The sequence below is a fragment of the Camelina sativa genome, chromosome 5 (assembly GCF_030686135.1).
Source record: "Camelina sativa cultivar CO46 ecotype springtype chromosome 5, ASM3068613v1".
NCBI classification, from domain to species: Eukaryota; Viridiplantae; Streptophyta; class Magnoliopsida; order Brassicales; family Brassicaceae; genus Camelina; species Camelina sativa.
In genome coordinates, this window is record NC_141884.1 from 39584290 (window position 1) to 39595538 (window position 11249).

The following is an 11249-nucleotide window of genomic DNA, read 5'->3' on the forward strand; positions in this document are numbered from 1 at the left end:
CTAATTCTATAAGAAAAAGAATTTAGAAAATTATACAATTACTTACTATAATACCATAATTAGATTAATTATACTGTCAATTATGAATCCTAAAAGAAAAAGATTGTAGATACTCACTTTTACATAAACATATAATTTTCTCATAATAACGTCTTTGAATTTTTCATTAATTTATGATAATATTAGACAAATAGTAAAGCTATTACTTATGAGATTACAAAATATGAAACAAATATATTTAACATATTGTTGCTTTTTCAAATATGAGATAAAATTAGTTTTCAGTTTTTTTTTTTTGAGAATTATGTTTAATTAATTTTTAGTTTTTATAAAATATTAAGTAAGGTATAAATTTGATACAATGCAAATTTTTTTGATATAAAAATTATAAATGTTACTCATTGGGATGGAGTGCATAGAATTAAAATATAATTTTATTATCATGTAATAATATACAAAGATATTGTAATGTGTGAAATCTAAATTCAGTTTTTTTAAAAAAATCAAATGAAATAAAAGTAAAATTTTGAATACAACTTACACGTTTACATATTTTTCTTATATTCGCATTAATATGCGGGCCTAATCTAGTATATATATATATATATATGTTCTGAGTTTGATTCAAATATTTCAGTTTGTACCGTTTAAATAAAATTTAGTCCAAGTTCAGGATGATGATCAATTTCTGGTTCAATTCATATTACAGATAAACGGAAAACTATATATTTACCTCATGTCCTTCGGTGACTTCAGCTGCAGCCCCAGAATTGGTAGTCCGTTCACCTGAAAGACCGTTCTCCGTATCGGAATGGTCACCTCCGGACATTCCAAACTTACCACTCGCTAACTCCATCTTCACTTTTGGCTGTGTTTGGAAGATTTTTTGGTATTTTTTGTATTATATTTCGTTCAAAAGTTATCTATTATATCATTAATTCTAATTTGAAAGTTATATATTAAATTACTAATTTTAATAGGAAAATATGTGCAATTAATAAGGAAAATATTTGAAATTTAATTGCAATTATTATTTATTATAATCATATAGTAAAAATAAATTTATACAGAAAAGTGATTAAAATATGAAAATGTTTAATGTGTTCAAATTAGTGATTAACATAATGTAAAAATAAGATAATCAAAATAAGAAATTAATGTAATTTTCTTAATTTTTTCAATCAGTGAATGATTTAATAACATATTCAATATTATGTCATTATATAAAACTTGATTTTCAAAGTTGGTAACTCATGTGACCGCAACACATGTAAATTTAACAATTAAAGATTTTGTCATGTATTATACAAAAACTTTGTTTTAACATATTTGTAAATTATCATTAAAAATTTAAACAATTTAATAAATATAAAAAGATAGTTCATATATGTATATAAAAATAATACTAATTCTAATTTTAAATTACTAATTCGATAAAAAATAATTAAAAAAATTATACAATTAATTACTATAATACCATAATTAGATAAATTATACTCTCAATTTTTTTTTTAAAAGGATTGTAGATACTTACCTTTACATAAACAAATAATTTTCTCATAGTAACGTCTTTGAATTTTTGATTAATTTATGATAATGTTGGACAAGTAGTAAAACTAATACTTATGAGATTACAAAATATTAAACAAATATATTTAAGATATCGTTACTTTTTCAAATATGAGATAAAATTAGTCTTCAGTTTTTTTTTTGAGAATTATGTTTTATTAATTTTTAGTTTTTATAAAATATTAAGTAAGGTATAAATTTGATACAATGCAAATTTTTTTGATATGAAAATTAATAATGTTACTCGTTAGGATGGAATGCATAGAATTAAAATCTAATTTTATTATCATGTAATAATATACAAAAAATTGTATTGCAAGATGGAATGTGTGAACTCTAAATTCGGATTTTTAATAAAATCAAATGAAATAAAAGTAATTATTTGAGTACAACTTACAATTTCATATATTTTTCTTATATCCGCGTTAATATACGGGCCTAATGTAGCTGGATGTATAAAACTAGAAGAAACCCAATTTTCAGAAGCCATGTAAAGATTAAATATGCCGACATTTTAACAAATTTGTAAATAAACACAAAGTCAAATTCGCATCCAAAGCTAAAGTCAACCCCACATAGTCATTAAATAAAACATTGCTCACGCCAGCTGCTCGTATGTATGTTTTTACTTTCTTTTTTTTATATGTAGCCAATGATTTTATATATATCAGTTGGAAAATTAGAAAGAAAAAAAAAACATTTTATTCTGATTGCGTAAAAGAAACAGATCATTCTCTTGGAAATTTACAGTTTATTTAAATCAAGTTGTTTGTTATTTGTGTAATGGTGGGCAGGTACAAAGCTATTTCGTCCTATATTTCTTATTACTTTCATATTCAGTTTGTTCTTAAACAAATGCTTTTTTTATTAATGTTTTTGACCAACCAACAACAATATTGTATTTAATTACATACTTTATTATCATATTCACATTTTGTTTCTTTGTGTATATATAGAGACATATAATCCACAACATGTGCATATTATTTCTTGAAACAAAACAAGAAACCTCAATCCAAAAACAACAACAAAAAACCAAATCTTCTTTCCTTTTTCGATTAAATGGTGAGAAATTCAATGAAGCCTGAGTACGATCTAGATCATCTTCCTCATCAAAGCTTTTACGGAGATTATTCAAAAACTTTGGTTCCCATGAACAAGAACTCCCAAATAATAACCAAGATCAAGCCTAAGATCCGTATCATCCACATATTTGCACCAGAGATCATCAACACCGATGTCAAGAACTTCCGTACACTCGTCCAAAGTCTGACCGGCAAACCGGAGATTACCAAAACCCGTTCTAAGATAAAGATAACCAAAACAAATTTCCAACCACCACCGCCCCTGCCTCAAGAATCCGACCAACAACATACGGCGGAGCTGGTCAACAGAATAATAGGGAGCAACGTAGTGAAGGAAGAATGGGGATCAAGTTCGAACGCCAATACTTACTTTGATTTAGATGGTTTGATCGATCTTGATGAAGACGACAACATATTCTCAAGTCGATGGTTTGATCTTCAACAACAATAAATAACTCGGTCACACCTTACCCTAATATGTAAGGCTTCTACAAATCGTGAGTCCTATATGGGTTTTGATGATCTGATCATTTCTTCCATATGGGACATAACAAGGCGACATGGTCGACGAGGCATATATACATGGTTGAGACGACGATCGTCAATTCATCATATAGGTAGGAACATACGCATAACTTATACATATGTACACATACATGCATGTTTGGTTTTTTTCTTTGGTGCCCTTTGATTTAATTTGGTAGACTGACTTAATTAATTATTTGCCAAAAAAAAGAGTGTAGTGATGAGTTTAACTTGGTAGACTGATTTTGCCAAGAGAAAGTAGGTTTGAGTTTTGATCTCCGATCATGTAAAAGCTCTACTCAAAATTGGTGTAACACGTTGTACTCACGCGTGCGTGTATTAATAATTCTTTGATGTATTTGTGATCGACTCTGGCGCTGCGCAAGTTTATATATAAAAACGCGAAAAATGATATTTATCATTTGTTTTTTTGTTTGTTTGTTCATAAGTCATAATCTATAGATGAATAAACGAAATAGTAAAAAGATAAGTGATTCTTACATGAGTCTAAAAGAGTATAGATTCTAATATACAAAATGAATAAAGTTTTAATTGCTTTAGAGATTAGTTCAAGGTTTCACACAAAACTTCGAGTACCAAAAAGATGTATTTATATATACAACGTTATTACGTTAAGAAAGGTAAAGCATCTCAATGAAAATAAAAAGGGTAAAGCATCTATAAACCCATTTATCCTTCAGCATATATCTTAAAATTTGGAGGGAAAATGTTAATCTTTTCTTTAAGCTTTTAATACGTTATGGTAACACGATTCTAATTAATTAATGAGTTGTAATGGGAAAATATATACGTAGCGTTGCCAAAAAAATAATTTTGGATGTCATATTTTTCCAATCTTAATCATTGATATATTAGTTTATATTTGGATGACATAATGATCAATAGTGTCATTTAATATGTAATGTTTTAGTAAGAACTATAGTAGTTACATTTATCATTGTTAGTAGTTGTATTACATCATTCAACAGTATTTTCAAAGAATGGAAAAGGTTACTAATGGAGAATGAAGAATATCAAACCGCCCATTCGACCAAAATATTATAATAAGGAAATTTATTTTTCTTGAATAATTTTATTCGATTGACAATTTTTAACATCATCCAACAAAATAAAATTATGTTAAACCAAAAATATACGTTTTATATAACCCAATCAGCTACTTTTTTTTTTTTCTTTTTAGAATTTAAACAACAGACATATGTTTTTGATCATGACCTTGTTTTTTAGCCTTTAGAATCGTTATTATATGATTCGATTCTTGCGAGTCACGGACTTCACCGTATATAACCCGATCGGTTTGGTTTTGTGCATTGTAATTAATTGGTTTATTATTCCGGTTAAGTAGGAAGAATCCGTGTTTTAGAAATTTATGTTAAACCAAAAATATATACGTTTTCTACAACCAATAATACTTTTTTCTTTTTAATTGAAGCACAGACATATATATTTTTTTTATCATGACCTTGTTTTTTAGGCTTTAGAATCGTTACGGCTGCTTCGAATCTTGCGAGTCACGGACTTAAACCGTATATAACCCGATCGGTTTGATTTTGTGCACTGTAATCAATTCCGTATATAACCCGATCGGTTTGGTTTTGTGCACTGTAATCAATTGGTTTATTTTCCGGTTTAGTAGGAAAAATCCGTGTTTTGGTTTACTTAGAGCATGTGCATTGGTTGGGACAAAAATTTGGTCCTTCAAATATATTAATCTTATTTACAAAGTTTCTTAATTTTGGTATGAGCATTAGTGTCCCTCAATAGTTGGTCCCCTGTAAAAAATAATATTATTTTTAATATTTAAAATTAAATATTTAAATTAATAAGTAAAATCATAGTAAAGTTTAAATTCAAATAAAACATATTAAAATTTTATAAAATCTTAATTTTGGTGAATCCATTGTGTAACTTGATCAAATATATGCAGTACAAGTACAAGTATTTGGTTTATTGCAAAAAAAGATGTTTCTCAGTTTTGATCATTCAATTACAAGGAATCAAGAAACCAGCTGTAAACTCAAGACTTGACATTGCTGCTACTAATAAACAAGATTAGGCTCAAACTCGGCGAAATCAACAGAGCCAGATTCAACAGGAGGCATGAGATAAGCAGCCAAGATCTCAGAGGCTAAAGAAGCAACCAAAGGAATCCGCTTGAGTGTCTTGATGAAAGAAGGATCATCGGTTTGTCCTACAGCCAGCAGCTTCTCATAGCTCACAACCATTCTATCCAATTTCCTCTTAAACTCAGGGTTCTCAACATCCAGCACCGCCGGGAATATTCTTGTTGTGGTTCGGTTTGTCTGAAACAAAGTACAACATTTTCAGAAAAGGGGGTGGTGCAAAAACACAGCTTTAATATTATTCTTCTTGTTTCAAGTTCCATTACTTCGATGATGACATGCATATCGAACTCCTTTGTGTTTAACCCGATACCCTCGTAGAAGTTAGTTCTTTGACAATCATTGAGGTACATTGTCACATAAACCTTGTAAAGCCAATCCTCTTAGTTAGGCCAATGTGCAAAACACATTTGAAGTTGAGAGTTAAAGAGAGTTTAGTTTAATTACCGAGAGGCAGAAGAAGCGAGACCAGATATAGAGAAGCATATGAGCTAAAGAAGAATTTTTACCTCACTGCTGGCTCATTTAAGTAACTTAGTTGCATAAGATCATCTACTCCATCGAGAATATCATGATTTGCAGGCACTAGAGTCTCTGTTTTGACTTTTAAAACCTGTTGAATCACGTGTCGAAAACAGTTTCCGATCAAACACTTAAAAATAATAATCAACATCTACCTCAGGGAATTCATAAGGTCGCTTACTTTTCCCTCAGGTAAGGCAAGAACAGACTCTTCTCCTGAAGTTTTCAAAATCTTCCCCAGCTCCCAGTTACCTTATGCAAGATCCAAAACAGATGTCTACTCTCACCCAAAGATCACACTAACAATAAATCTAAAGGCTTGAGATCTTTCTTACACAGCTTTCTTGGCTGAATTGTGAAGACTATATAAAAAAAATTATGATCTGATCGAACACAATCTAATCTAGATTGAATCTTGAATCATAATATCATTGATTTCAAAAAGGATTAAAAAAAAAAACGTTTTTTTGTTTCTTTTTAAATCAGCAGAAGACCAATTCCTGTATCAGTACTCTATAGACGATCACAAATCAGATAAAAGATACAAAATTTCTCATAAGAAGTGAGCAAAATTCTAAAAGATAGAAACTTGATTCAATCTGTATAGCTCAATAGAATTTAACTTTGAACAAATTAGAAACTTTAACAATAAAAAGGAGAGAAAACGTGGCAATCAGAAAACTGGAGAAACTTCAGATTCATAGATGACTTCTTCTTTGATTTCTCCACCGCCCCGATGAGATCGATCTTTAAATCAGACACCCAAAAAATCCAATGATCCTCAATAATATAAAAACTCAGGACACCAATGAAGGAATATAAGATTAAAGAAAAAAATGTTTGTGGAAGTAAATGATATATATATAAGTTACAAACACTTGGGGTTTAAGAGTAACAATGGCGACTGATAAAATTGAAGAGAAGATCAGAAAAAATAAATCGGAGAAAAAGAAAGAAGAAGACGAAGATGCAACTTACCCACATGTTGCCACGTGTTAACAAGGAAGATGGAAATTACGTCCCGTTTATAGATACATTTCTTCGATATTTCAATCATTTATTTAAATTAAATGTTTTAATTACGTGGGACGGATGAAGGACCAAGCGATGCACATGCTCTTATGTTGTATTTTGTAGTCTCTCTGATGAACACAGTCACAGAGTCAGAGACGCTTGTTCATCACGTTGCAGTTGCAGATATATCTCAACATCTCTTAATTTTTTGCTGAACGTTGAAAATTTCGAACCTCTGGTAAATTTCTCTCCACGCTCTCTCGTTCCTGTGTATCTCCTCTCTAATTTGGCCAATCTCGATCGCTTGGATATAGACCTAATTAACGGATCAATGTTTATGTGAAAAAAAACTGGTGACAGGTGTGAGTTTTAAAGGATGGTGTTTTATCGCGGCGTATCAGCCATTTCAAGGCTTCGGTCACGAGCCGTGAGTAGATTCAGCTTGACCCTTTTAGTCTGTGTTTTGTTTGATGTGAATCGATTGGTGATCAGATCTAGTATAAACAGGTGCAACAATCTTCACTTAGCAACTCCGTCAGATGGCTCCAGATGCAGAGCTCTTCTGAATTGGTTAGTTTTTAGGGTTTTCACGTTCTCGTGTGTAGCAGTTCAATATTTGGTGTTGATGTTGTTTAAATGATGGCAATGCAGGACTTGAAGTCGCAGATGCGAGAGATAATTCCAGAACAACAGGTTAGATTCTACATCATTGTCTTTACAATTGAACTTGTATACTTCTGGTTCTAGTGAATGACATTGTTTCTAAGTTTAGGACATATTAAAAGGCAGTGAAGCTCTTCTCTCTGTTCTAGTTATTGTCCTTTCTAATAAACAACTTGCAATTTCAGGACCGTTTGAAGAAACTGAAATCAGAACATGGAAAGGTTCAATTGGGGAACATTACTGTTGATATGGTATGGATACTAATGTTTTTTATCCGCTCTGTTTAATTATGAAGGCTTTCTCTTTTAAGATATAGTACTCCCTTTTTAATGTGGTATTTGTGAAGGTACTTGGTGGAATGAGAGGGATGACTGGATTACTTTGGGAAACCTCATTGCTTGATGCTGATGAGGTATGAATATACTTTTGTTCATAAAGATAACTGTCTGGTCAGTATCTTATTATTGGAATGATCTTATCTTTTTTCACAGGGAATACGCTTTAGAGGCATGTCGATTCCTGAATGCCAGAAAGTATTACCTTCAGCTCAATCTGGAGAAGAGCCTTTGCCTGAGGGTCTTCTGTGGCTTCTGTTAACTGGAAAGGTTGAATTATCTCAACATTTTAGTATGGTTTATGGTAGTGTACCATACGATTAAGTTTCTCTTTATGCATGAATGATCCTGAACTATAGCTTTCCCTCTTTTCGATATAGGTTCCAAGTAAAGAGCAAGTTAATGCTTTGTCAAAAGAGTTGGCTCATCGTGCTGCTGTTCCAGGTTTGTAGTTCACATCTAGGCTCTGTTTGTTTGTGATCTCAGTTTCATGACTCATCACTACTTAGCAAAATACAGATTATGATTGTTGCAAACATAACTCCAGTTTGTACTTGATTTTACATTGCAGATTATGTTTACAAAGCTATAGATGCTCTGCCTTCGACATCTCATCCAATGACTCAATTTGCTAGCGGTGTTATGGCCCTTCAGGTGGATGGCTCTGTTCTATACTAGATTGGTCTATGGTACTCTTAAACATTACTAATTTTTGCGATGATCTTATCTTGTTGAGTTGTTATTCAGGTTGAAAGTGAGTTTCAGAAAGCATATGAGCAGGGTGATGTTCATAAGTCAAAGTACAAACTTTCAATAGTTCTATTTTGTTTCTTGATTGCCTTTTAGTAAGCAGGCATCAGATAAACTGAGTTTTCCTTTGCAGGTTCTGGGAGCCAACCTATGAGGATGCCCTAAACTTGATTGCTCGTGTCCCTGTTGTAGCTTCATACGTTTATCGGAGGTAAGCTTTTATGCCCTTATCCAATGCCTTCTTCGTGACTTGTTACTTATTACTGTTCTTGAATTACATTCTAATTAACAATGCAGGATGTACAAGGATGGTAGCATCATTCCATTAGATGATTCTTTGGATTATGGTGCAAATTTTTCACACATGCTGGGATTTGATAGCCCTCAGATGAAAGAGCTCATGAGGCTTTATGTCACTATCCATAGCTTTCCTTCTGGTTCTCTCTGTTTCAACATGTCTCAAAACATAATGAATAAGCTTAAAGTTTTACTTTGTATTATGATTTTTGGTTCTGCTATTGTTGGTTTAGTGATCATGAAGGTGGAAATGTTAGTGCTCACACTGGTCACCTGGTATGTATTGCTACATGATCTTGCCATCAAGTGAATTTTATTTTGGTCTTATGCATGTTAATGTTCCACTTTTAGTTTATACTACAATTTTTTTTTGGATTTGTAGACATTTCTGATGGTTCTGTTTTTGGCTTATGATGTTTCCTCATTAAGGTTGGGAGTGCACTTTCGGATCCATATCTTTCGTTTGCAGCTGCATTAAATGGTTTAGCTGGGCCACTCCATGGTTTGGCTAATCAGGTACCCATCTTATACATCTCCTAAATGATACTTCTCTTGTTCAAAACAACAAGTGTATGTAGCAGGGTTATAATACACTGCGACTAAACTTATAATGACTCTTATAAGCTACTAAACTTATAATGACTTGAGATATTTTTAAATCTTAGTCTGTTTTTGTTTCTTTTTTCCCATGGTCCTGTTGTAGGAAGTTTTGTTGTGGATCAAATCAGTTGTCGAGGAATGTGGAGAAAATATATCAAAGGAACAACTGAAAGATTATGTTTGGAAAACGTTAAACAGTGGCAAGGTAAACAAAATTCTGCTCTGCTTAGCCTTTTGAGCTAACATGCTCTGACTTCAAAGCTGAGAGAATTAGACTGTTTGTTTTGATTTTGTTGTTTGACTGTGAATGTTGCCAGGGAACTTAAAATAAACATATATTTTGCAGGTTGTTCCAGGATATGGCCATGGTGTTTTGCGTAAAACGGATCCAAGATATGTATGCCAAAGAGAGTTTGCTTTGAAGCATTTACCTGATGATCCTCTTTTTCAGCTGGTGATTTTTTTTTTACCCCTTAATCTTTGGTCATGCTCTTGAATCTGTTCTGGCTCACTAATTATCCAACTCTATAGGTCTCAAAGCTTTATGAAGTGGTGCCTCCTATTCTAACTGAGCTGGGAAAGGTACTATCAACATTATCATTCATGTGCTACCAGATTTCTGATTTTCTTATGAATCTTGAAATCGTTGTTGCAGGTCAAGAACCCCTGGCCTAATGTTGATGCTCGTAGCGGAGTGCTACTGAACTACTATGGTCTAACCGAAGCAAGGTACGAATTCCATCGTTATCACTTAAGTGTGACTAACATTGGACCTTCTTTTGCTGAATCTTGGTTGTAATAGAGTGACATTTCTTTCTAATATAGATACTATACTGTGCTTTTTGGCGTCTCAAGGAGTCTCGGCATCTGCTCACAGGTACATACAGACATACATTTGCGCTATCGACAACTCTCTTTTAATACAGATATCCATGAAAATAAACTCACACTCATCTTTATGATGCTGTTTTCTCTTTCTCGTTTCAGCTGATATGGGACCGGGCTCTTGGACTGCCACTAGAGCGGCCAAAGAGTGTAAACATGGAGTGGCTCGATAACTTCATGCGCTTGAAACGCTAAGTTGATCCCTGACTGTACGTGGTTGGTCAAGGTTCTCTCTTTCATGAAAGCAGCATTCTCTTCCATTTGAATGGGGTAGCTTTTGGCACTTTTAGAGAAACAAACGAGTTTGAGTCTAAATTTTTCTCTTCAGAGTTTTCATTTTGGTTCTTCCGCTAAAAACAATGATGTTAAAGAAGTGAAGAAAAGGTCTTTCTCAAATTGAGACACCGTAATATTTATCCTTGACTTTTATGTAGACAAGTCAACCTACTGGTCCGTTCAAGCCATCCATGATCCATTGATTTGTTTTGATTGGTCCTCAATGGACTATTGCATAGTAAACATAAGAGGAGTATAGGAGTCGCTGAATCCTGCTACCGACTTGTTAGAAACCAAGAGAAGAGGTTTTTACGACATGGAACTGATTGTTGGAACATGTCCTAGTCCTCTTCGTCATGGTCAGTCCAGTGGACAGTGTGGTTCAAGACAAACATACAATTCCAACTCAAGTAACTAATTAAGTGTTGGTCATCCTTAAACAACCAAAATCATGTCGAGAAAGGAACTTGACCTCCTTGACGCTTACGGCATCCTCTTCTCGAAGACACAGATTCTTGACATGACCGTGCAAGGATGACTAGTCTAGACACCTCCTAGTAAAAGCAATACGAGATTATTGGTTT

The 11249-nt window shown here is 32.7% G+C and overlaps 2 protein-coding genes and 1 pseudogene across 5 annotated transcripts; 2 read left to right on the forward strand and 1 right to left on the reverse strand.

Moving 5' to 3' along the window:
* The first annotated feature begins 2569 nt into the window (after positions 1-2569).
* Positions 2570-3600, forward strand: LOC147944991 (VQ motif-containing protein 18 pseudogene; annotated as a pseudogene).
* Positions 3601-5131: 1531 nt separating this feature from the next.
* Positions 5132-6769, reverse strand: LOC104788276 (magnesium-protoporphyrin IX monomethyl ester [oxidative] cyclase, chloroplastic-like). 2 transcript variants are annotated; one of them, XM_087452837.1, is made up of 4 exons: positions 6027-6769; positions 5833-5936; positions 5590-5705; positions 5132-5503 (listed from the first exon to the last, which is right to left on the reverse strand). In XM_087452837.1, the coding sequence occupies exons 3-4, from the start codon at positions 5674-5676 to the stop codon at positions 5240-5242; spliced, it is 351 nt and encodes a 116-aa protein (XP_087308963.1). In that variant the 5' UTR covers positions 5677-5705; positions 5833-5936; positions 6027-6769; the 3' UTR covers positions 5132-5239. The 2 variants fall into 2 exon arrangements, with proteins under 2 accessions (XP_087308963.1, XP_010512314.2); XM_010514012.3 differs by lacking the exon at positions 6027-6769 and having other exon boundaries at positions 5590-5688; positions 5771-5888.
* Positions 6770-6939: 170 nt separating this feature from the next.
* Positions 6940-10884, forward strand: LOC104788278 (citrate synthase 5, mitochondrial). 3 transcript variants are annotated; one of them, XR_015558020.1, is made up of 20 exons: positions 6940-7097; positions 7220-7286; positions 7367-7429; positions 7511-7552; positions 7708-7773; positions 7869-7934; positions 8014-8127; positions 8238-8301; positions 8429-8511; positions 8605-8657; positions 8741-8818; positions 8905-9032; positions 9138-9180; positions 9334-9420; positions 9608-9709; positions 9851-9958; positions 10036-10086; positions 10160-10233; positions 10330-10381; positions 10492-10884. XR_015558020.1 is itself a non-coding variant. In XM_010514013.3 (20 exons), exons 2-20 carry the CDS (start codon positions 7236-7238, stop codon positions 10582-10584), a joined length of 1419 nt encoding a protein of 472 aa, XP_010512315.3. In that variant the 5' UTR covers positions 6962-7097; positions 7220-7235; the 3' UTR covers positions 10585-10801. The 3 variants fall into 3 exon arrangements, 1 of the variants encoding a protein (XP_010512315.3); XR_015558019.1 differs by having other exon boundaries at positions 6962-7097; positions 8905-9044; XM_010514013.3 differs by having other exon boundaries at positions 6962-7097; positions 8905-9030; positions 9135-9180; positions 10492-10801.
* The last annotated feature ends 365 nt before the right edge of the window (positions 10885-11249 follow it).